Source organism: Solea senegalensis, linkage group LG3 (genome assembly GCF_019176455.1).
Source record: "Solea senegalensis isolate Sse05_10M linkage group LG3, IFAPA_SoseM_1, whole genome shotgun sequence".
NCBI classification, from domain to species: Eukaryota; Metazoa; Chordata; class Actinopteri; order Pleuronectiformes; family Soleidae; genus Solea; species Solea senegalensis.
Window position 1 is genome coordinate 21,373,591 of NC_058023.1, and position 26,199 is coordinate 21,399,789.

Here is a 26,199-nt window from a genome sequence, read left to right on the forward strand (position 1 = left end):
GTATACATATGTTTTTGCTCGTAAGTAAGTACATTTTCAGTCACTATCATAACCTAATTACGACTCATAGTAGTAATTACTACTTATTACTACTACAACAGGAAATACCTTTTAGAGGATACAGGGAAGACATGGTTCTGAAATCATAGCAGATGTAAACAACTTCCACTCCTGCAGTTAAGCAGAGGTGAGGGGGAGGGATACCACAGGCTGAGCGACATTTGAAAACAGGTGAGACTGTACATATCTTTTCCATCACAGTATTAACATTAATGTTATATTCAAATTCCCACTAGTCCAGGGTGTTTAATGATTCAATATAACATAATTGTTCATAGCATCACACCATATTTGCTCCTGCGAGCTTGCTTAACTGACAACTGACTGATGTCCTCTCTACATTTCAAAACCCATTTTTAAGCATAACATAAACACAAGATAATAACAAGATAATAAAACCCTTGACGGTTCGCCACACAAAACAAACTGTTCCAAACCACCAGAAAGTGATCATTATTGTTTTTCAAGAAACAATTGTAATTTCTGAGGTGCTCCTGGTCTCTTTCTTCAGTCTCTACCTTGCATCCCTCTTTCCTTTTCTCTCCAACTTTTCAGTCCCCCACTTCTGTTCTGTCAAGAGATTTCTTCTCCTGACACCTAGTGTTTGCTGTTTGTATTTATTTATTCAGTCATTGACAAAACATCATTTTGTGACAAATAACAAGAACTGGAAATGACATGTGACGTTGCTGAGGACCTGCCCCTCCGGCTTATTATTCAGTCCTGATAGGTTATGTGCAAGAATAAACATTGTCATAAGTCTATAAAATAAGTCATGTAGTGATAAGACTGAACTGAAAAGGGTTGAACAAGATTCAAGTCATGAGGGTATTTTTAGGCAACAGGTGGCTCTTTGAAATGTTGTATTTCTGCTTCTCCTCTACTGTGTCCTCCTCTCTTTATTCCTCCTCTTGTCAGTTACAGGAACAGTTTATTCTTAATGGGATGCACAAAACGGGAGATGTGATTCTTGGTGGACTTTTTGCAATCAACTTCTTTTCTACTGATCCTGACCTGACTTTTATCTCAGAGCCGCAGCTTCCTACCTGCTATGGGTGAGTCTGAAAGGTTGTGAAACATGTGTAACTTCGCAAAGTTACAATATAAAGTATTTTTGAATAGATAACACTTACATGTTTGTGTTAGTTTTAATATTATAGGATTCAGACAGGCTCAGACCATGGCCTTTGCTGTTGATGAGATCAACAAAAACTCCAACCTGCTGCCTAATGTGACTCTGGGATACAGTCTGTATGATAACTGCAACCGACTAGGAATTGGATTTCGTGCAGCACTGGCCTTAGTCAGTGGTCAAGAAGAGCAAGTTACATCAGAGGAGAACTGTGTAGGAACTCCTCCAGTCCTAGGGATTGTGGGTGATTCTTCCTCTAGACGTTCAATTGCCATATCCACAGTCTTGGGGTTGTACAGAGTCCCTATGGTAAGTTTATCTGTTTCTGAAAACAATCATATTTTTAAGTAATTTAACTTAACTAAAGTGCTCATTTAAATGAAGTTGTAAACATGAAGGGTTCAATATTATTAGTTGGAAGAGTCAGTGGAGTATGACTTTTTTGGATACATGGTCTGTGTTTTGCAGGTGAGTTATTTTGCCACATGTTCCTGCCTGAGTGACAGACACAAGTTTCCATCTTTCTTTAGGACGATCCCGAGTGATGCTTTTCAGGTGAAATTCCATATTTAAATAAAAGGTGTCTCACTAGTCATGTTATGTATTTCATTTACAAAGTTGTGTGGTGTCAGCTATACAACACTGAAAGACAGGGATTAAACATGAGTCTTTGATGAACCTGTTTAGCAGGATTTCTAGTGAAAGATGATTCCAGCCTGTGCACTAATCCCTCTGCTCTGTGTCCACACAGGTGAATGCTATGATTCAGATTCTAAAACACTTTGGTTGGACATGGGCAGGTCTGCTCATCAGTGATGATGATTATGGAGTCCACGCTGCCCGATCCTTTCACTCTGATCTGGGTCCAGCTGGTGGAGGTTGTCTGGCTTACACAGAGATTTTGCCCTGGGGTGACGACCCTGCTGAACTCAGGAGAATAGTGGATGTGATGAGGAAATCTACAGCTCGAGTGGTGATTGTGTTTGCATATGAGAGTCACATGATTAACCTCATGAAAGAGGTCAGTCCTTATTAGGTTGGGTTATGTTGGAAAAAGATTTAAACCTGTGAAAAAGAGATTATATTTATGTTGTATGCTGTCTGTGATGGTAAATGTAATTTGTTAAAACTTAGAGTGGTTTGTGAATGACATGAAGGCATGCAATGCACAGGTAGTGAGACAGAATGTGACAGGCCTGCAGTGGATTGCTAGTGAAGCCTGGTCATCAGTTGATGTGCTCCAGACACCTCACCTCATGCCGTATTTGGGTGGAACACTGGGAATCGCCATCCGTCGCGGAGAAATACCAGGACTCAGAGACTTCCTGTTACAAACACGTCCTGACCTACATCACAACAACAAAGAAGGAAACAGCATGGTGAGAGTTTCCCTCTGACTTGGTATTTGTAAGAATAACATACTGGCATTAATTCTAAAATAAACGTCATTACAGGTGAATCAGTTTTGGGAACACACATTTCAGTGTAGATTTGCACCACCTCCAGCAGGTTGGGTGGAATCTGGAAGAGAATTTTGCACTGGACAGGAAGTTATAGAGAATGTGGAGACTGAGTTCTTGGATGTTTCAAACCTCAGGCCAGAGTATAATGTGTATAAGGCTGTGTACGCTCTGGCATATGCTCTTGATGACATGCTGCAGTGTGAGCCAGGGAGAGGACCTTTCATCAACAACACCTGTGCTCAATTACAAAGACTGGAGCCATGGCAGGTGAGATATCAGTTTACACTCAACTCTTAATGTCACATCCCTTGCATTTCTTTAAAACTTCAAATGAAGTGTATAGAATTAATGCATCAAAAAATGTTAGTATTTCACTTTGCCTACACAGATGGATTGTAATATCAGGTCAAAGATTGATAAAACAATGGCAATGTGATGTGACCTAAAATAAATGTGCAATTGATGTTTATTCCTGCAATAATCTTTACCTCAAAACTAAATTCCTTTGAAGAAAATGAGAAAATTGTGAATCTGTTGGTCAGCTGACGCAAACAGCTGCTGGAAAGTCATTTATGTTCTATTTCATCCTTATATCCTTCCCACGGGGTATTCCGTCTCGCTCATGCGTAGGTTGAGTACCTCATACCAACAAACGTCAAGGTGGAACGGTAAGAAGGCTAATCTTCTGGTGTCACGTGAGGATCAGTTTGTTTTCGTCTTCTCGCAGAGTAGGTGTAATGCTTGGAGAGCATTTTTTTCATTAAACTTTGTTACCCTTGTCAAGAGAAGCCTCTTTGTCAATTGGTCAGAGCTGTGGACTCTCGGCCTCCGAGAGGCTGTGACAGGATTAACCCTTCCTGTCTCACTAGGTAACACGGCAGGCCACCACTCAGGGCTGGACTGGGACGAAAAAACGCCATGATTATTTATACAATATGTGGAGGCACATGACATACCAGAGGATATATGTGAACATTGTGTTGTTTCAAAAATTAAAATCAAGCACAGTAGCCTACATGGAAGAGAGCAACCATGTTAAAAAAAATTGGTACGCTCTTTCAGTACTCACAGAGACTTTCATCTTGGGAGAGATGGCCACAGTGACAACCACTTTCACTGCAAGATGGAAATTGTGGCAAATTGTTAGAGATGTCTTTTTAGTGTTTAAGGAAATATAGACTAGTAGTAAACTAGCTGCCATTGCTGCAGTGGCGTCTCCGTCCAGTATAAGCGCGATTGAATTGGAGCTGTCTTAAGAAGTGTACATTTCTACTATTACCTGTACTTTTTATGCAGCATTAGACAACGATATCTAGGAAGTCGGGAAGAACCTGTGCAATTCTCAGTGGCTCCAACAGCAGTGGGAAACTTTTGATTAAAATTTTGATAAAAACTGAATCAATTCCCTGGGCATGCAGATTAATTGTTAAGAAACCCTCTAAAACTGATGAATCGATTATCAAAATAGTTGACGATTAATTTAGTTATTGATTATCAATCGAGCCCACTGCTGAGGTGCAACTTGTGGCGACAAAGAAATCTCTAATTTTGGAGCATTTTGCTGCGTTCACTTGTAGACCTTTGACCCTTTTTACTCTAAATTTTGCTGCACCCCCTTGCACTTTTTTATCCAATTCCATCAGACACTCACTTCTCTCCAACTCCGGTCAAACTCAAATGGCGAAATTTGATAACCTGGGGAGGGGAGGGGCAGGCCGAGGAGGGAGGGGAGGACTGAGATCTTTCATTGGACTATTTTTGTGAGTTATTGCATGAGGATTGATAATCATGCTCGCTACTCATTATAGTGCAACCTCTTCAGCCAGAAGAGGGTCATGGTCTCTGTCCCTCTTGCCTTGGTCTCGAGCATCTTAAAGAGTGCCTTTCACACCCCTGCATGAACTGCAGCTTCATGCCTTGGGCATTACGAGCTGCTAGACTGGCAGAGGTAGAACAGTCAGCTAATGCAGACAACCCCTCCACAGTGGATCTGTTGCCCCCAGCTCAGCACGCCCACTCACAGCATAGGCAGTCTGGGACAGCTGCTGCCCCCGTAGATCTGGTATCGTAACACCCATTGCCTTAAACTGTACGTGCGACCCCTAAAGTTGCAAATAGTTGCCTGGATGCAGTCAGGAATGCTATTTTAAATGCCAGGGCACCCTCCACAAGGTTACAGTATGACAACTGATGGAAGCTCTTTTCTCATTAGTGTCTCAGCCAAGGTGAAGACCCAGTACACCTCACCATTGCCACCATTTTAAACTTCCTGCAATTTCTCTTGGATGAGGGCAGGTCTCCCTCTACATTAGGGGTTTACATAGTTGCACCTGGTCACGAGAAGATTCTGAAGGAACTGATCCCTTCTCACCAGTCCACCGTGGTCACATGTGACGTTTGTTGGTATAAGGTACTTGACCGACTACATGTGCAAGATGAAATATCCAGTGCTTAAATCACCACCTATGGCGGAGAGTATGGATTCATTGAACCGTCATTACATGCATGACATATGTTTTATTTGTGGTTGTCCTTTTACATCTGATTCTATTATCCAAAGCTTGTGCATTACTTGGAAAAGGTCAACTTCACCACAACATTTGGTGATCTAGTGTCATTTGATGAGAATGGTGATACATTACCAATATATGACATCATGAACTGGGTGTGGCTCCCTGATGGAAGAACTAAAGTTCAGCGAGTGGGTGAGGTTAAGAGGTCAGAACTCACACTGGATGAAGACAAAATCTTCTGGAACTTTGAATCCAAACAGGTTATTTCTTACATTTTAGTTACCATCTATTTTCCATTTTATTTGGCCTGGAGTTATACTTTTCCTCCATGAATCTGCAGAAGTTTCCTATAGTATGCTGACATCTACACATGTATGGTTTGTCTGTACTACCACAGACATGTATATTAATGTACGAATGGAACCCCACGTCTCATGATGACAGACCGTTTACTTCACATGCTCCATGTAACACATCACTTTCTATTGCAATTGGTAGAACCAATTTATTTTAGTTAAAGAAGAGACACCATGGAAGACAATAACCATGAGGCTTTTCACTATCAACACCTGTCCTACCCATCATTCAACGAATACATGGACGTACAAATGGGGCTCTGCAGACATGGAATGCAGAAAGTATAAATACACCCTCATAGAATAGAATAACATATACATGTTTTTTCTCCACACAGCCTCCTCGGTCAGTGTGCAGTGAGAGCTGTCCTCCAGGTACCCGCATGGCCAGAAAGAAGGGGGAACCTGAGTGTTGTTTTGACTGTGTCCCTTGTTCTGAGGGAAAGATCAGCAATACGACTGGTGAGTGTAATGTTTTGATCATCACAGTTCAGAGATGTATAAACATGTGTCTCATCACTTTCCCTCTTTTCTCAGACTCCATGGAGTGTACCAGTTGTCCAGAAGATTTCTGGTCCAGCCCCCAGCGTGACCACTGTGTTCCTAAGAAAACAGAGTTCCTCTCCTACCATGAGCCTCTGGGTATCTGCTTGACAACCACCTCACTGTTGGGCACATTTATCTGTGTTGTTGTTCTGGGCCTCTTCATCCATCATCACAGCACACCTATAGTTCGTGCCAACAATTCAGAACTCAGTTTTCTTCTCTTGGTGTCACTCAAACTGTGCTTCCTGTGTTCATTGCTCTTCATTGGACGACCCAGATTATGGACTTGCCAACTAAGACATGCAGCATTTGGCATCAGCTTTGTGCTTTGTGTCTCATGTATCCTGGTGAAAACCATGGTGGTTCTGGCTGTGTTCAGGGCCTCCAAACCAGGAGGTGAGTCCAGTCTGAAGTGGTTTGGTGCTTTGCAGCAGAGAGGGACAGTTCTGGTTCTGACTTCTGTTCAAGCAGCAATCTGCACTGCCTGGCTTGTCTCTGCTTCACCAGTGCCTCATAAAAACACCCAGTATCACAATGACAAGATAGTTTATGAGTGTATAGTCGGGTCCGTCATTGGTTTTGCAGTTTTACTTGGTTATATTGGTTTACTGGCCGTCCTCAGTTTCTTGTTAGCTTTTTTAGCAAGGAATCTTCCAGACAGTTTCAATGAGGCCAAACTCATCACTTTCAGCATGTTGATCTTCTGTGCAGTGTGGGTGGCCTTTGTCCCTGCTTACATCAGCTCACCAGGCAAATATGCAGATGCAGTGGAGGTATTTGCCATCCTGGCCTCCAGTTTTGGCCTGTTGGTGGCGCTGTTTGGACCCAAATGTTATATAATCCTGTTGAGACCAGAGAGAAACACAAAGAAAGCCATTATGGGTCGAGGCACCACAAAGTAGCACTATCAAGACAGCTGTCTTTCTGTCTATCCTCTGTATTTTTGAATTGAGTCATAATTCCTGGGTCACAATACAGGCAATAAAGATGTGTTGATAGAAAAACAACGACATGTTAATCTATGTATTTATCCTCTAACCACTTTTTTTGACACACAAGCTATATATAACATAAACACCAGTGTGTGTGTATGGGTGAGTGCGTGTGTGCGCGTGTGAGTGTGACAGGTAAGAAAGTTGAGTGACACGGTTGGTCGAGCTAAGCCACTCCCACTTCTGACTCTAATGTGGTGGAGGCATGCGCAGTAGCAGTGACTGTAGGCGCATGCTTCCACCTAAGATTAATCTGAGGTCGCAGATCTTGGGCCGAACACGCATGAAGAGAGGGGTTCAAATAGTGTTCATATGGTTATGATAGTGACTGAAAATGAACTAAAATGATGTTTTAACATAGAAAAAGTAGTTCTAATACATTTTAAATTATAATGATAACACAATTACATTGTGATTTATGTACTAAAAATGACAGCTTTAAAAATGGCCAGGCCTGCAGAAAAGGTGTGGAATAGTAAGTCTGAAATTGTTTTTGTGGCAATGACAATAGATTATCTTATATTAAGAGGAGCCACTGACTACTGTCTTGTCAACAAAAAACGTGACACAGGAAGGGATAAACAAAACCAGGTATTTTAGGCCCTGCCCATACAAACTCCCATTCTGCCCTGATAGGTGGTGGGCAGGAATAAATAATATAACAAGTCAATAAAATGGGTGATGTAGTGATGGAACTGAACTCAGAAAAGGGACGAACCAGAGCAAAGTCATGAGGGTATTTTTGGACACTAGTCTCCTCTTACTATGGCTGTTCTCCTGGTTTTCATCTGATGTGTCCTCCTCTCTTTATTCAACCTCTTGTCAGTTACAGGGACAGTTTAATCTCAGTGGGATGCACCAGAATGGTGATGTGATTTTAGGTGGACTTTTTGAAATACACTTCTTTTCTGCTGACCCTGACCTGTCTTTTACCTCAGAGCCACAACAGCCTACCTGCTATGGGTCAGTCCGAGAGAAAAACAGAAAAACAAAGACGCTGTTAGAAATTCAGCAAATTGAAAATGTATATGATTTATATGATGTGTGAATATGATTTATTTCCCCTTTATCTTGTTATTCATGTGAAGCAATAGCTTTAAGTTTTATTGTGGGTGTAAATGCAGATTTCATTATTTGCAGTATCTGTAGTTGTCAAATATGAAGATTTGCTGGTGTGTAATGCGTTTCAAATATTGAACACTATTGCTTCTGTCAGATTTGATGTTATAGGATTCAGACAGGCTCAGACCATGGCCTTTGCTATTGATGAAATCAACAGAAAATCCAACCTGCTGCCTAATGTGACTCTGGGATACAGTCTGTATGATAACTGTCTTCAAGTAGGAATTGGATTTCGTGCAGCACTGACCTTAGTTAGTGGTCAAGAAGAGGAAGTTACATTAGAGGAGAACTGTGTAGGAACTCCTCCAGTCCTAGGGATTGTGGGTGATTCTTCTTCTACACGTTCTATTGCCATATCCACAGTCTTAGGTTTGTACAGAGTGCCAATGGTAAGTTTGTCTGCTTCTCAAGTCAATCATTGTTGAATATAATTTCCATTCAGTGTTGATGCAAGTATAAATTATGTTGTAAACATGAAGTACTCAACATTGGAAGGTTTAAAGAGTCAGCATATGACAAATGTTTTCACAATTTTTAATCTGATTTTTGCAGGTCAGTTATTTTGCCACATGTTCCTGCCTGAGTGACCGACAAAAGTTTCCATCTTTCTTTAGGACAATCCCGAGTGATGCTTTTCAGGTGAAAAGCACTGATGTTATGTGTTTCATTTACTGAGTTGTGTTGTGTCAGATATAGAGCCCTTAAAGGCAGTGATTAAAAATGGGTCTTTGATGAACCTGTTTAGCAGGATTTCTAGTGAAAGATGATTCCAGCCTGTGCAATAATCCCTCTGCTCTGTGTCCACATAGGTGAATGCAATGATTCAGATTCTTAAACACTTTGGTTGGACTTGGGCAGGTCTGCTCATCAGTGATGATGATTATGGAGTCCACGCTGCCCGATCCTTTCACTCTAATCTGGGTCCAGCTGGTGCAGGTTGTCTGGCTTACACAGAGATTTTGCCCTGGGGTGACGACCCTGCTGAACTAAGGAGAATAGTGGATGTGATGAGGAAATCTACAGCTCGAGTGGTGATTGTGTTTTCAAATAAGAGTCGCATGATTAATCTCATGAAAGAGGTGAGTGCTTTAAGATATATGTGACAAAAACATTGTAGCCTGTAAAAAAAGATTAAATTCATAATATTGCTTTTAATTTGGTCAAGCTTACAGTAATACTGCTTACTACGACAAATTGTATTTTTCTTGTGAGACTCTGTAAACAAAGGTTTGTGTATGACATCAACTGTGGAAACTAAGTTATAATTTATTGGTAAAAAAAAAAAAAATCTATATACTTGTTATAATTCAATGTACAGGTGGTGAGGCAGAATGTGACAGGCCTGCAGTGGATTGCCAGTGAATCCTGGACAACAGCTGATGTACTCCAGACTCCTCACCTCATGCCTTACCTGGGTGGAACACTGGGCATCTCTGTCCGTCGAGGAGAAATACCAGGACTCAGAGAATTCCTTTCACAAATGCATCCTGATCTGCACACAGACGGAAACATCATGGTGAGCGTTTCCCTCTGATTTGTTGTTTGTACGAATAATACACTGGTATTCATTCAAACATTAACTGGCTTTCAGGTGAACCAGTTTTGGGAACACACGTTTCAGTGTAGATTTGCACCACCTCCAGCAGGTTGGGTGGAAGCTGGAGGAGAATTATGCACTGGACAGGAAGTTATAGAGAATGTGGAGACTGAGTTCTTGGATGTTTCAAACCTCAGGCCAGAGTATAATGTGTATAAGGCTGTGTACGCTCTGGCATATGCTCTTGATGACATGTTGCAGTGTGAGCCAGGGAGAGGACCTTTCAGCAACAACACCTGTGCTCATTTACAAAGACTGGAGCTATGGCAGGTGTGATATAACTATAAAAGTAAATCATTAAAAATATGCCGGAGGTACAAGTTGAAGCTCCTTCTAACAGGGGACTTCCAGATGCTCCCAGCAGGCCCCCACAATATGTTTGGGCCTGCCAGGACTGACTGGCAGGAGCCTCCGCAGTGGTCCCAGCCTGCAGTCAGAGCAGAGAGGAGAACCTCACCACTCTGTGTCCAGGCTACCAATGAATCGTGCATATATGGCCAGTAATAGTCAGCAGGCATTTTGTCAGCAGGTCAACAGCATTTTGAATCGAAACTTTAAAAAAACATACTGTATGCCGTGACAAGTGTGTAGAAAAAGTGGCCCCTCTCCCAGCTGCATTTCAGCAGCAGACAGTCATAATCCGGTAGTCTGAGTAATCCAAAATTATCTTTGAGATTTGAAATGTTGAATATCAGTTCAGTGAAGCATTTTAAGCACAAGCACCTTTATTTTTTGAAATGTTTTATTTTGCGTAATGTTTTAGTTTGAAATGTTCTATTTCAGCTCAGTGAAGCACTTTAAACACTTTATTTTTCTTTTTATATATAATTGTGCCTCAAATAAAGACAAGCATTTCTCTACACCTTATTCTTGTTTAAAAATCATTCGCATTATATGAAAGTTATGGAGAGAGATAACAAGGGGGTGCACCTAAAAAAAAAGTTAGGCACACCAGTCCAACCAATGCAAAAAGTTAGTCTGGAGCCCTGTGTATTATTGGGCAATAAACTCACTGACTGAAAGAAAAGTTAACATGCACGTGTTATATGAGAAAAGTATGAATCTGTTGGTCATCTGAGGGACACAAACTGGGCAGTAATTGAAGTTTGTGTTCTTATTTTCCTTCTATATCTAATTCTATTATCCACAGCTTGTACATTACTTGGAAAAGGTCAACTTCACCACGACATTTGGTGATCAAGTATCATTTGATGAGAATGGTGATACCATACCATTATATGACATCATGAACTGGGTGTGGCTCCCTAGTGGAAGAACTAATGTTCAGAGAGTGGGTGAGGTTAAGAGGTCAGCCTTTAAAGGTGAAGAAGTCACACTGGATGAGGACAACATTTTCTGGAACTTTGAATCCAAACAGGTTTCTCTTATATTTTTTTAAAACTACTATCTCTTTTCCCCACTAATTGGGCCAAATTCCTACTTTTTATTAGTGAACATATATTGAACACAAGACTAACACAGACTTTTTTACTATGACTATGACATTTTACTACGAATGGACCTGTAGCCATGTATATGTGAGCAGCATGAATAGTGACTCTCTGTAGACATGGAAAATGAAATGTGTGAATTGGCTCTCATAGGATATAATAACAGGTATTAATTTTTATATAAATTAATACCTGTTATATAAACCAAACAGGTTTATATAAGAGAAACCTGTTTGGATTCGTAATTTTTTTTTCTCCACACAGCCTCCTCAGTCAGTGTGCAGTGAGAGCTGTCCACCAGGTACCCGCATGGCCAGAAAGAAGGGGGAACCTGAGTGTTGTTTTGACTGTGTCTCTTGTCCGGAAGGAAAGATCAGCAATACAACTGGTGAGTGTAAACTTTTAAACACCACAGTTCAGAGATGTTGTATAAACATGTAACTATTTACTTTCCCTCTTTTCTCAGACACCATGGAGTGCACCAGTTGTCCAGAAGATTTCTGGTCTAGCCCCCAGCGTGACCACTGTGTTCCTAAGAAAACAGAGTTCCTCTCCTACCATGAGCCTCTGGGTATCTGCTTGACAACCACCTCACTGTTGGGCACATGTATCTGTGTTGTTGTTCTGGGCATCTTCATCCATCATCACAACACACCTATAGTTCGTGCCAACAATTCAGAACTCAGTTTTCTTCTCTTGGTGTCACTCAAATTGTGTTTCTTGTGTTCGTTGCTCTTCATTGGACGACCCAGATCATGGACTTGCCAACTAAGACATGCAGCATTTGGCATCAGCTTTGTGCTTTGTGTCTCATGTATCCTGGTGAAAACCATGGTGGTTCTGGCTGTGTTCAGGGCCTCCAAACCAGGAGGGGAGTCCAGTCTGAAGTGGTTTGGTGCTGTGCAGCAGAGAGGGACAGTTCTGGTTCTGACTTCTGTTCAAGCAGCAATCTGCACTGCCTGGCTTGTCTCTGCTTCACCAGTGCCTCATAAAAACACCCAGTATCACAGTGACAAGATAGTTTATGAGTGTGTAGTTGGGTCCACAGTTGGTTTTGCAGTTTTACTTGGTTATATTGGTTTACTGGCTGTCCTTAGTTTTTTGTTAGCATTTCTAGCAAGGAATCTTCCAGACAGTTTCAATGAGGCCAAACTCATCACTTTCAGCATGCTGATCTTCTGTGCAGTGTGGGTGGCCTTTGTCCCGTCTTACATTAGCTCACCAGGCAAATATGCAGATGCGGTGGAGGTATTTGCCATCCTGGCCTCCAGTTTTGGCCTCTTGGTGGCACTGTTTGGACCCAAATGTTACATAATCCTGTTGAGACCAGAGAGAAACACAAAGAAAGCCATCATGGGTCGAGGCACCACAAAGTAACACTATTAACTATGATCCGCTCCATATTTTAGAATTGAGTTGTAATTAACAGGTCACAATAGAGGCAATAAAGATGTGTTAACACACCTTAATTGTTTTTTTATTTTTTTCTATAACCACTTATTATTCTAGTGTTGGAAGTTAATGTAATTATAATTATAATTGTACATTTATGCTAGTAAAAAGGGTAACTAGTCATGTCATCTCATTGAGATCAATGTATGGACCCGAGAACAAAGACCAATTATTACAAACCATATAGAGTTGAGCCATGCCATGCCGTGCTATGCCGAGGCGAGCCTTGCCAGGACTATGTAGTGGAAAAGCACCAAAAAAAGGCCAAGGCAGCCTATAAGAGGAGGATAGAGGGCAATTTCAACAACTCAGACCCTCTACAGGCTTGTCAAGGGATATGCCACATCATAAACTAAAACAAAAACTTAAATCAACCCACCAATAACACTGCTGCTCTGGCTAAAGAGCTCAACTAGTTATTCAGATGCCACAGAGAGATCAGTGCCATCCTGGTTATCAGACAAGTACAAATAAGGAAAGCTGTGCCCATAATGGGTGTTCAGAGACTGTATGAACGAACTGGCCGATGTCTTCACCAACATTTATAATATCTGTCCCCACCTGAAATAGTGACACTACCAAAAGAGACTATAGTAATGGGCCTAAACGACTACAGACCAGTGGCCCTAACACCAGTAGTGATGAAGTGCCTGGAGTGACTGCTGCTGAAACACATTAAGGCGGCTCTTCCCAAACACACTGCACCCCCATCAATTTGCCTACAGACCAGACAGATGATGTTGTTACCACCACCCCACACAGTATACTCCTCCACCTAGAAAAAGCAGGAACATATGCAAGGATGTTATTTGTAGATAAGAGTTCCAAATTCAAGACTCATTCAAAAGATTACATACAAATTCACGTAAATTTACAATGATTAACTATAATTAAATATGTAGCCTGGTATTTTAAAGTTTATGTCCATACTAATACTATTACATACTATTTTAAGGTAAATCTTATTATTTTTATATTTGCATGTAATTATACATTCAACCTGTAATTAAATATGTAGCTTGTTATGCAGCTTTAAATCCATACTAACTATCTAATGTTTTTCTCTGTCATTTAAAGGTAAATCTTATTAGATTTAGATTAATGTGTACTTTTACATTCAAACTCTGTAATTAAATATGTAGCTTTTTATATAAAGGTGAATAAATGTCCATACCAGCAAGCTACTGTTTTTTTTTTATTTACAGTATAAAGTCAAAAACTGGGCAGTTGCACGTTCACGTACAATCAGTAAATCTTAAATTCGGATTAAGTAAAAAAGATTATTGCAAAATAAAAAAGTTATGAGTGGATTAGCATTTGTAAATTCCAAGGTAAATTAAAATAATGTCTATCTATTGTATTAAATTAAATTGGAATAGGCCTTCATCTGCTATTCAGCAAATTGAAAATGACAGTATCATGAAAACCTAAATGATGACCAGATTCTGGAATGCAAGTAAAAATATTGATGCTTTTGATATTTTGCTTAATTCAAGTGAAGTCCCTCACCTTTGTTTATATAGTGTTTTACACATAATACACTAGATTGTGTGTGACAAGAGGATACAATTGCTATTGGCTATCTCGCCATGTTGCTTTGAACGTGATTGGTTGATGTCATCAAGAAAACTGGCCAATGACAATGTGCCTTCTTTTTTTGAAACTGTGTCAGTTTGAATGGGTATGGTGCAAGGCATCAGTGGGCTATCTGACACTAATGGATTACCTGGATTATTGCCTGGATAATTTTACTGTGGATTTCAGGGTAATAACTGTTCTCCTGTTATATCAGGTAAGAAAATATTTCTCAGTTATTTTCTGTAAATTCATAACCTAACGCAATGTTTGTGTTCAGTCCCTAATTTACAGTGATGGTGTTTTCTGACAGAGAGAAGGTGTAACGGAGTTAGTATAGTTAATCATCTCACTTGCCATTTCTACCTGTCTCTATTATTTTGTATCATGCCAATGAGATTTACTACGGTATTTGAACGCCACACTCAGACGGGTCCTTGCAGACTTCACATGTGCACACTGTGGTATGTTGTGTTGTACAGATCTCTGCCAAAATACTATTAATTTTACGGTCAAAAGTGCGTTTTATTAGCTGTACATGTAGCGATAAGTTTCCCGACGACAACAACTCGTGTTTGTGGTGACGTTAGATCATTGAAATGTATGAAGAGCAAGTTGTTCACTCTGTTAGCTTGATGTTGTCATTAACTTTGTTAGCTTAAAGGCTAATCCTTGTGGTGTAACTTTTGTTTGAGCAGCAAGATTAATTAATTTCATGTCGTTATATTTTTGTGTTGCTGTATTGAACTGTGCTGAGAGATGGCTGTGGAGAACTATATTTGTCTGTGTTTCTCGTCAGCATTAAATGTGGGTGGAGCTGGACAGTGGCTGTATGCGCGCCATTATTTCAACTACACAAGGCAACATAAGAGTACTAACCCCCTACAAAGGCAAGGTGAAAGGTAGGTAATTTATTTATTTATATATATATATATACACACACAGTCTATACTACAGGTCATTCTAAGACAATAAAAGACGTGAATGTTCAAAAGTTATTTACACAAATCATACTATTTGCCCCATTAAAAAATCCTGATCAGTCCAAGATCACACATGACTGTGCCTGCTTAGCATAAATACCACCCTCAACTCTCATTTGGTGTTGTTCAAGTAGTTGGGAAATTAGTAGAAGAAAGACAAACGTGACCTATCCTGTCTCTGTCCTCTCTTTCTTTGCAAAAGAGAAAATGCAGCATGAGCTCCAGAAGTTCCCGGGGAGTTGTGATGTACTGTGGGGTTGCTAGTTTCAACAACTTCACTGCAGGTAATACTCTTCTTACACACATTCAAACACATATTGACACACGATATGATGCACTTACTCAATGGTGTGAAATATTTTCGATTCTTAAACTAAGTGCCCGTATTATACACAAATAGGGCTGCACAATATGGTTAAAAAAAATCGTATAGAAACCTTTTTGGACAGATATTATGATCGTGGGAATGATAATTTTTGAAGATTCTTACATCAGCTCCCCCGTAATTACACAGAGATACAGTATATGATAAGGCATATGCTTGTCTTGGAGTGATGTTACAGAGATGTTGTATTTGGCCTTATGTGTGTACATAACTGCCTGTTTATTTATTCTCTTTTCCAACACTGATAACTGCTAATGATGAGAAATTTGCTTTTATTTTGTTGTAGATCAAGCAACAAGGGAACAAGGTTTACGGCTTAAACAGGCACTCAATGAGAGACAAGTCTACCATTAGTAAGTATCAACTGCAATATATAAGACAATATATTGGTCAATGTTATCCACTGTCCCTTACATTAAGATGGAGATCTGCAAGTGTTGGCAGAAATGACTTTTGACACACTTCTGCTGCGGTAGATTCTGCTGTGTGGTGATTTGTGTGATCCTTTTTCACATTTAGAATCTGATTACACACACGGATTGAGATACAGACACAACTCTCCTCACATATTTGTAAATAATTTTACTACAATAATAGAGAGCCAAAGTCACGCTACTTCCAGTTTGCCCCATGGGACCTTATTTCAGAAAAGGTTTGTCAATGGTGAGACAAAATATTTCTTGAGCCTGTTTGAATTGAGCCACACCCCAAAATAGCAAACAGCAAACTCCTCATGGTTGAGGAGTTCCTACTTCTCATAGTAAAGACTTTTCAGTGGATCTTACTTTGTCCTTTTTCCCTCCCCCCACCCCCAGATGCACCAGAAATCCAGCTGATTACTGGCAATTTGGAGGAGGATTCTTCTTTATCTGCTATGTTTCATTGTCACTTCTGGTACAGATTCATTGGCCTTTTGTGGTATGTTTTGATTTTACTTAATAGTACACTGTAATATTCAGGGTTCTAAATCAATAATGTGATACTTGTCCACAAATACTACACATATTATCAGAACTACAGTACACAGACCCCCATAGGGTCAGGAGAATATTGTGGAAAACAAAACTGAATTGGAATATACAAGCTAAAAAAAGCTCTCCACCTGTTTCAAAATCATGACATCATCATGATAGTACTGTTAACAGACAAGATACACATATGGGGAAATGGAATTTTTAGTTTTTTCAGTTCCTCCTGGGGTGCTCTGAAGAAATGTTTGTGAATAATTGGTTGTTATTGTAAATTTACAACTCAATACATTAAATAAAGGGGTTTTAGAATCAATGTTGGTGTGTATTTTTTTTCTAATTAAGTTCCCCACCCAACTTTATTTGAAAGAGTGAAAGTATTTATTTAGAGTTTTTGTTTGGCAATCAAAGCAGAACTTTTAACATTGTAACTTTATTAAAGGTGTGTGATTGTGAAAAATAATTAGGAAAAATCTGTAGAACAGCAGTATTTTTCTGTAAATAACTTTATTTAAAGTGTTTCATTGTAATAATTTGGGATAAATCTATAAAATAATGGTATTTCTCTGCAGAACTCTTAGCATTGTCACTTAAAAGTGTTTTGATTGTAATCTTCTTCTTTTCCTTTTGGCTGCTCCCTTCAGGAGTCACTACAGCAAATCAACCTCCTCCAACTAACCCTGTTCTCTGTATCCCCCTCTCTCACACCAACTAACTTCATGTCCTCTTTCACTACATCCATAAACCTTCTCTTTAGTCTTCCTCTAGACCTCCTGCCTGGCAGTTCCAACCCCAGCATCCTTCTACCAATAAACTCACTATTCCTCCTCTGTACATGACCAAACCATCTCATTCTGGCCTCTCTGACCTTAATCTCCAAAACAAATCTAACGTGCTGTTCCTCTGATTGAGTCATTCCTGATCCTTCGTCACTCCCAAAGAGAACCTCAACATCTTCATCTCTGCTACCTCCAGCTCTGCTTCCTGTCTTTTCCTCAGTGCCACTGTCTCTAGACCATACATCATCGCTGGTCTCACCACTGTCTTGTATATCTTTCCTTTCATTCTGGCTGATACTCTTTTATCACACACGTGAAAGAAAAAGACTGATCACCAATTCATGGACATAAATGGGGAAAGGGAGAGTGTGTCATTGTACACATTTCTGAGCGTACACATTTCTCAGGACCTCACATGGAAACAACAACAACAATGACCTGGTCAGGAGGACAGAAAGACTACAGAATCCCAGGAAGGTCAATCTGCCCTAACACCAGCTGCAGATGTGTCCTGACCAATGGCATTCTAGTGCCATTTTGAACACCAAAATACATACAGTGAGACTGTCAGTATAACTGCTACAGTATATATCTGTGCAGTATTGGTCATAATACACATCACATTTAATTTTAAATGTTGTCATTCAAGTGCACTAGATAACAAATCAAATATTTCTATTTAATATTTAAATGTGGAGATGCCCCCTACTGTGCGAACCTAATTCCGGTGTTTTCACCTACGATGACAAATAAAGAAATCTGAATCCGAATTCCAGTGGGTAAGGAAAATGTTAACCAGTTTAATGCAGTTCCTTTGATCCCAATAACATGTCCCAGCCTCAGTAATAAATTGTAATAATATGGCCTCCAGTTATTCAGATCTAAATCCGACCAAATGTCTGTGGGATGTACTGGAAGAAGAAGTAAGATCCATGGAGGCCCCACCTCGCAACTGTCATTGCAAAACATCACTAAAACTCATGTGAGAACTGATAGAGGGAGTGATCCACAAAACCAGGTTTAACTTATAGCTCAGTTTCATGTCAACAGGTTGACTGTAGAACTTCTCTTGTTGCAGTGCTGTCTGATCTGTCAGGTCATTATCAAAGGTATACACACATGCACACACATGCACACACACATAGTTTAGACCTGCCCCCCACAGCTTCTTATTCTGCCCCGATAGTACAATACAATAAAATGGGTGATGTAGAGGTGGAACTGAAGAACTTAGTAAAGGGATGACCCAGAGCAAAGTCATGAGAGTATTTTTAGACACCAGCCTTCTCTTGCTAATGTTGGACTGCTGCTTTTCCTCTGCTGTGTCCTCCTCTCTTTATTCCTCCTCTTGTCAGTTACAGAGACAGTTTCATCTAAATGGGATGCACAAAACTGGAGATGTGATTCTAGGTGGACTGTTTGAAATACACTTCTTTTCTGCTGATCCTGACCTGACTTTTACTTCTGAGCCACAGCAGCCTCACTGCTATGGGTGAGTCTGTAGTTGTGAAATGTGTAGCTCTGCACTGTTACTGTATAATGGATTTGAAATATTAAAACACTTTGTGTTTCTGTTAGTTTTGATATTATAGGATTCAGACAGGCTCAGACCATGGCCTTTGCTATTGATGAGATCAACAGAAACTCCAACCTGCTGCCTAACGTGACTCTGGGATACAGTCTGTATGATAACTGCATCCAGCTAGGAATTGGATTTCGTGCAGCACTGAACTTAGTGAGTGGTCAAGAAGAGCAAGTCACATTAGAGGAGAACTGTGTCGGAACTCCTCCAGTCCTAGGGATTGTGGGTGATTCTTCGTCCACACGTTCTATTGCCATATCCACAGTGATAGGTTTGTACAGAGTCCCTCTGGTAAGTTTACTTGCCTCTCAAGTCAATCATTGCCTCTATTGTTTTCATTTAATATTAATGCTAATTTAAAGTATGTTGTAAACATGAAATACTCCACATTAAAAAGTTTAGAGTCAGCAGATGATGACTGTTTCTAGAATATGTGATCTGATTTTTTCTGCAGGTGAGTTATTTTGCCACATGTTCCTGCCTGAGTGACAGACAAAAGTTCCCATCTTTCTTTAGGACGATCCCAAGTGATGCTTTTCAGGTGAAATGTTATGTTTTTTGTTTCATTTACAGAGTTGTGGGGTGTCAGATATACTTAAAGATAGTGATTAAACATGAGTAGCTGTTTAGCAGGAATTCTAGTAAACGATGATTCCAACCTGTGCACTAATCCCTCTGCTCTGTGTCCACATAGGTGAATGCTATGATTCAGATTCTAAAACACTTTGGTTGGACTTGGGCAGGTCTGCTTATCAGTGATGATGATTATGGAGTCCACGCTGCCCGATCCTTTCACTCTGATCTGGGTCCAGCTGGTGGAGGTTGTCTGGCTTACACAGAGATTTTGCCCTGGGGTGACGACCCTGCTGAACTCAGGAGAATAGTGGATGTGATGAGGAAATCTACAGCTCGAGTGGTGATTGTGTTTGCTCATGAGAGTCACATGATTAACCTCATGAAAGAGGTAAGTCCTGAAAGAGATATATGACCAAAACATGTTAGTTTTTTTAAAGGTGCTACTCAGGATTTAGAGTACAGACAAATTATATTAGCCTGTAATAATGTATAAAACACATTAAATTGCATGTACAGGTGGTGAGGCAGAATGTGACAGGCCTGCAGTGGATGGCCAGTGAAGCCTGGTCAGCAGCTGCTGTGCTCCAGACTCCTCACCTCATGCTGTACCTGGGTGGAACACTGGGCATATCCATCCGTCGAGGAGAAATACCAGGACTCAGGGACTTCCTGTTACAAATACGTCCTGACCTACGTCACAACAACACAGACGGAAACAACATGGTGAGAAGTAAACATTTTTATCAGATTTGATATTCGCAAGAATAATACCAACAAATTATCAAATCGTTGATATCTTCCAGGTGAATCAGTTTTGGGAACACACATTTCATTGTAGATTTGCACCACCTCCAGCAGGTTGGGTGGAAGCTGGAGAAAGATTATGCACTGGACAGGAAGTTATTCAGAATGTGGAGAATGAGTTCTTTGATGTTTCAGACCTCAGGCCAGAATATAATGTGTATAAGGCTGTGTACGCTCTGGCATATGCTCTTGATGAAATGCTGCAGTGTGAGCCAGGGAGAGGACCTTTCAGCAACAACACCTGTGCTCATTTACAAAGACTGGAGCCATGGCAGGTGAGATATCAGTTTATGCCCAACTCTTAATTTTACATATACTTTGTATTTGTTTTAAGTGTTTAATAGTGTATGGATTTAAGGTCATCATAAAATAATAAATAAAAGCATCTAATTTTCCGAATATAGTTGGGTGAAAGTGGATTCTAATGTCAGGTCAAAGAGTAAGTTGATAAGTTAATGTGATGTGACTTGCTACATTGTAAATTCTGAGGAATTACCAAAAGTAAATACTTTCACTGTTGTTCTATTCAGCCAAAAACAAGATAGAATGCGGAATAACAAAACAAACTAAAACAACAAATCAAAATGCATATCAGCAGTCACAGCCATTTTGGTTCATATCACGTCTTTCAAAAATAGTCACTCTGCCATTTTTCAGCCCCCTTTCTCAAAATCCATCACCATTCCTCCTTCTGACTAGTGACCAGTCTTTTATGAACCCATCTCCTCAGTAAATTTAATAATCCATCCAGTGGCAAAATGGCCATGAGCTTTTCATGCCATGGCAAGTTATGTGGTTGTCCTGACATTTTTGCGATACTGTAACTCTTGCTGCACACAGAGCTTAAGACCACTCCTTGCCTGTGGTCATTGTTAGAATACAAACCTAGTACAAGGTTATTGGGCTTTAAATGAAATTCTGTCTTGAATATAAAGTTCACTTAAGTGACTCACTGCCAAAAATATTTTAGTTATGATACATATAAGATGATGATATACTGTATATATTGAAGCTGCTTCTCCTCTCTTATACGTAGAGCTGAAACGAATAATGGATGAATTGATTATTAATCGTTTACTAAATTAATCGACAACTATTTTGATAATCGATTGATCGGTTTGAAGCTTTTTTCATGATTAAAACAAGATTTCCGATTGTTTAAGCTTCTTAAATGTGAATATTTTCTTAATTTATTTGCTCTGGATAACAAAAATCATTAAAAGTGAATCATTTTGGTTTGTGGACAAAACAAGACTTTTGAGGAAAATCATCATTTCCAGGTTTGACGAACAGCGATCAACATTTTTTAAGGTTTTCTGGTATTTAGTGGACCAAAAAATTCATCGAGAAAATAATCGACAGATTATTCGATTATGAAAATAATCGTTAGTTGTAGCTCTACTTATATGTACATTTCAAACCTAATGAATGGCTGTGGGTACATGTAGCCTTTAAATAATCTTGTGCTGGGTTTCATGAAAATGTTTTAAAGCATTGGATTTTCTTTGCATTTAAAACACAACATAAACTCTCACTAATTGATACAATTATGATTATACATTATTTTGAGAAAACCTCAAGATGATCTTTTAAAATTCTGCACTAACTCACACCGACTAACTGCCCAGATTTTGGTGTCTAAGTTGTCTCAGAAAAGATATTTTTCATCTGTTTGAATGTCCACATGGCCATGTTATTAGAGAAAACTGTGAATCTAGATGAATGGATAGATAAATATTTATCGTCATTGTAAGAATGAACAACAAAATTCAGGTGCACTGTCAGGTGGCAGACTCATAAATTGATAAGTAATAAATATATCCATTAACACGATCCAACATACATTAATTTAACCCCAAAATCATTCAGTCACTACTGACGTGTGCATTGGACGAAGGTAATTAAGTTAAAATACAAAATATCGATTTCACTTTAAAATAACAACATATTGCACAATAACACTGTAGTATAAAAGACAAATAAACATGGAGGTGTTGTATTGAGTCATGTTGGGAGGTTTTTGAATCTGTCAGCTGAGGCAAACAACAGCTGGGCAGTAATTCAATTAAATGTTTTCTGTCTAATTTTAATATCCAAAGCTTGTGCATTACTTGGAGAAAATCATCTTCACCACAACATTTGGTGATCAAGTGTCATTTGATGTGAATGGTGATGCCATACCAATATATGACACCATGAACTGGGTGTGGCTCCCTGATGGAGGAACTAAAGTTCAGAGAGTGGGTGAGGTTAAGAGGTCAGCCTTAAAAGGTGAAGAACTCACACTGGATGAAGACAAAATCTTCTGGAACTTTGAATCCAAACAGGTAACTTCTGATTTCTAGACTACTATTACTTTGCCTGTGAACAAGTCATTATAGAATAGTGGAACACATTTCTCCGCTGTCTCTTTAATGGGAAACACTATTCCACACAGCCTCCTCGGTCAGTGTGCAGTGAGAGTTGTCCTCCAGGTACCCGCATGGCCAAAAAGAAGGGGGAACCTGAGTGTTGTTTTGACTGTGTCCCTTGTTCTGACGGAAAGATCAGCAATACGACTGGTGAGTGTAATCTTTTAAACACCACAGAGATGTTAAACATGTATCTCATCACTTTCCCTCGTTTCACAGACTCCATGGAGTGCACCAGTTGTCCAGAAGATTTCTGGTCCAGCCCCCAGCGTGACCACTGTGTTCCTAAGAAAACAGAGTTCCTCTCCTACCATGAGCCTCTGGGTATCTGCTTGACAACCACCTCACTGTTGGGCACATTTATCTGTGTTGTTGTTCTGGGCATCTTCATCCATTACCACAGCACACCTATAGTTCGTGCCAACAATTCAGAACTCAGTTTTCTTCTCTTGGTGTCACTCAAATTGTGTTTCTTGTGTTCATTGCTCTTCATTGGACGACCCAGATTATGGACTTGCCAACTAAGACATGCAGCATTTGGCATCAGCTTTGTGCTTTGTGTCTCATGTATCCTGGTGAAAACCATGGTGGTTCTGGCTGTGTTCAGGGCCTCCAAACCAGGAGGTGAGTCCAGTCTGAAGTGGTTTGGTGCTGTACAGCAGAGAGGGACAGTTCTGGTTTCTGACTTCTGTTCAAGCAGCAATCTGCACTGCCTGGCTTGTCTCTGCTTCACCAGTGCCTCATAAAAACACCCAGTATCACAGTGACAAGATAGTTTATGAGTGTGTAGTTGGGTCCACAGTTGGTTTTGCAGTTTTACTTGGTTATATTGGTTTACTGGCTGTCCTCAGTTTTCTGTTAGCTTTTCTAGCAAGGAATCTTCCAGACAGTTTCAATGAGGCCAAACTCATCACTTTCAGCATGCTGATCTTCTGTGCAGTGTGGGTGGCCTTTGTCCCTGCTTACATCAGCTCACCAGGCAAATATGCAGATGCAGTGGAGGTATTTGCCATACTAGCCTCCAGTTTTGGCCTCTTGGTGGCGCTGTTTGGACCTAAATGTTATATAATCCTGTTGAGACCAGAGAGAAACACAAAGAAAGCCATCATGGGTCGAGGCACTGAGTTATGAAAACAGAATGGCAACAACATTTTGGAGTGGCTCAGTGGTTAAGACCCTACCTTGTGTACCAAAGACATCATGGTCGCAAGTTCGATTCCACCCCTGGCTAATTGTACTTGATTCCATTGTAAGTCGCTTTGGATAAAAGCGTCTGCTAAATGACATGTAATGTAATTTTATTTATATTATTTCCACAGTTTCCCACAGGATTTTAGACTGGTGGCAGGGTCTCTGACCCTTGGGGGTCGGGGTGTGTGTACAGTTTCAAGCCTGATGTATCTCTTTGGTGCATTTTGAGACCACTGAATGTAATGTAAATTGCTGTACACAAACATAACAGCTTGGTAACATCCATAACAACTTTTAAAGGCATATCAGGAATATTTAAAATTTAATCTTGAAAAAAAAACAATGACAATTAATTAATTCATTCATTCATTCACTTGTTCATTCATTTTGAGCATATAAAACTTAACATCGATGATGTGAACAATCTTTAAACTGACTACTGACACACTCGTGTCAGTGGACACTAATTTTACTAGGCTTGGTGGAAAATCTTGAATAATCATTCTGACATTTGTGACAAAAGAGCATCACATTTTGGGGAAAAACTAACCTGAAAAACATGCACAAATCTAAAAAAAATTACTTTAATGCCACAAAGCCATCACTTTATCATTTATCATCATTTTAACATTGGTTCAACTAACCAGTTACAAATTCAAAAACGTCTTCACTCAGCTGGTTTTCCTGACTGTTAGCTCTTTTATAAACCAATATAAGTCATTGATAAATACTAATAAAATAAGCTTCACATCAAGAGCAAAAAAAAGGTGTAACCAAAAGGTCCAAAAAGTCAGGTTAAACAATTTGTAAAACAATAAAATAAAGTATATAGTATTTTTTCATATTTAGTTTGAAAGTCAGACACAATTGAAAAGTAAGTTAGCATAAATCTAGGAATAAATAACAATTAATTTAAAAACTGCCTGGGTGCAGCAGCCACAGTGGGTGCTTTTGCACATACTGGTGGTATACAGTGATATGTCGTTTTGTTTTTCAGCTCGTATACACATTTGTTTTCACTCTGGTCCAAATGCTGCAGCCCTGGCAGAGCTTCTTGTTTCTATGACGACTGACTGGGAAGTTTACATGACTCCCAGTTGTTAAAATGAGTCTCTAAAGTAACACTAAACTTTAAAAACAGAGGCACACATACGCAGTACACAGGTACACTGATTATTTGTAGCGCTGCTCTTTTCAATTAATAAACGGACCCCTCCAGTTCGACTGTAGGCACACTAATGCAGCTAACAGCGCTAACTGGTAAACGGTGCCTGGTCTCCAGTACTCACTGATTTGGTATCGAATTGGAACAACAATGGTTTGGGTTTCCCTTTGCCAGCTCTACCTATAAATTTTATCAAAAACTACATTTTTAAGTCTAACTTTAAATACAGAGAGAGTGTCCTCCTCCTGAACTGTCACTGGGAGCTGGTTCCACTGGAGAGGAGCCTAATGCTTGCATTTTGGGACTGAAGTGATGGTATTAGGATGATAAGGTAAAACAATTTTTTTAAAGTGTGATGGGGCCTGATCATTAAGTACTTTGTAGGTGAGGAGAAGGATTTTTAAATTGAATTCTTAACTGTACAGGGAGCCATTGTAGAGAGGCTAACACTGGAGTGATACGGTCTCTCTTTCTAGTTCCTGGCAGAATTTGTGCTGCAACATTTTGAATTAACTAGAGGGTTTTGACACATACTCACTCAAAAATGACTCCATCTCAAATGACAATGTAGTCAGAGACGTATTTCTCTAAGGTGTTTAAGGCCAAATATAATGACCTCAGTTTTGTCTGAGTTTAAAAGTAGAAAGTTACAGGTCATCCATGACTTAATGTCAATGAGACATTCCTGCAGTTTAACAACCTGATTTGTTTCATCTGGCCTCTTTGATAAATATAGCTGTGTCATCTGCATAACAATGGAAGTGTATGTTGTGCTTTCAAATAATGTTGCCTACAGTAAACATGTATAAGGTAAAGAAGTATCGGCCCAAGCACTGAGCTCTGTGGAACTCCACAATTATTTTTTTTGTGCAATGAGGCATTAAATTAACATGAACAAACTGGAATCTATCAGAGAAGGATGATTTGAACCAGCAGAGGGCAGTACCACCAATCCCAAGAATTGTCTCCAGTCTCTGTAATAGAATGTTAAAACAAACAGGCTGTTACTGTGCAGATATTCACACAACTGGTTTGCATCTGACTTTTCTAGGATATGTGATGTGGTATGTGATTAAGGAGGAAGTTTGATCAGTAA

At 39.7% G+C, this 26,199-nt stretch overlaps 3 protein-coding genes and 1 long non-coding RNA gene across 5 annotated transcripts; all 4 read left to right on the top strand.

Annotated features, from left to right (window-relative positions):
- Positions 1-504: 504 nt before the first annotated feature.
- Positions 505-7,361, top strand: LOC122767063 (extracellular calcium-sensing receptor-like). The gene is made up of 9 exons (XM_044022407.1): positions 505-1,115; positions 1,207-1,501; positions 1,661-1,747; positions 1,944-2,213; positions 2,365-2,571; positions 2,647-2,922; positions 5,216-5,428; positions 5,863-5,986; positions 6,062-7,361. Exons 1-9 carry the CDS (start codon positions 883-885, stop codon positions 6,970-6,972), a joined length of 2,616 nt encoding a protein of 871 aa, XP_043878342.1. The 5' UTR covers positions 505-882; the 3' UTR covers positions 6,973-7,361.
- An 82-nt stretch (positions 7,362-7,443) lies between these two features.
- Positions 7,444-12,701, top strand: LOC122767058 (extracellular calcium-sensing receptor-like). The gene is made up of 9 exons (XM_044022401.1): positions 7,444-8,025; positions 8,279-8,573; positions 8,737-8,823; positions 8,994-9,263; positions 9,503-9,706; positions 9,776-10,051; positions 10,932-11,159; positions 11,497-11,620; positions 11,699-12,701. Exons 1-9 carry the CDS (start codon positions 7,793-7,795, stop codon positions 12,607-12,609), a joined length of 2,628 nt encoding a protein of 875 aa, XP_043878336.1. The 5' UTR covers positions 7,444-7,792; the 3' UTR covers positions 12,610-12,701.
- Positions 12,702-14,197: 1,496 nt separating this feature from the next.
- LOC122767089 lies at positions 14,198-16,891 on the top strand. 2 transcript variants are annotated; one of them, XR_006360161.1, is made up of 5 exons: positions 14,198-14,476; positions 15,059-15,161; positions 15,445-15,526; positions 15,914-15,980; positions 16,443-16,891. It is a non-coding gene; the product is annotated as an uncharacterized LOC122767089 (long non-coding RNA). The 2 variants fall into 2 exon arrangements; XR_006360162.1 differs by lacking the exon at positions 14,198-14,476 and adding an exon at positions 14,673-14,723.
- A 1,648-nt stretch (positions 16,892-18,539) lies between these two features.
- LOC122767065 (extracellular calcium-sensing receptor-like) lies at positions 18,540-25,976 on the top strand. The gene is given in 11 exon segments (XM_044022409.1): positions 18,540-18,866; positions 18,953-19,247; positions 19,411-19,497; positions 19,651-19,920; positions 20,049-20,255; positions 20,336-20,611; positions 22,436-22,663; positions 22,774-22,897; positions 22,967-23,427; positions 23,429-23,898; positions 24,045-25,976. Coding segments are annotated over 10 exon segments (2,649 nt in total). The 5' UTR covers positions 18,540-18,615; the 3' UTR covers positions 23,879-23,898; positions 24,045-25,976.
- Positions 25,977-26,199: the final 223 nt, after the last annotated feature.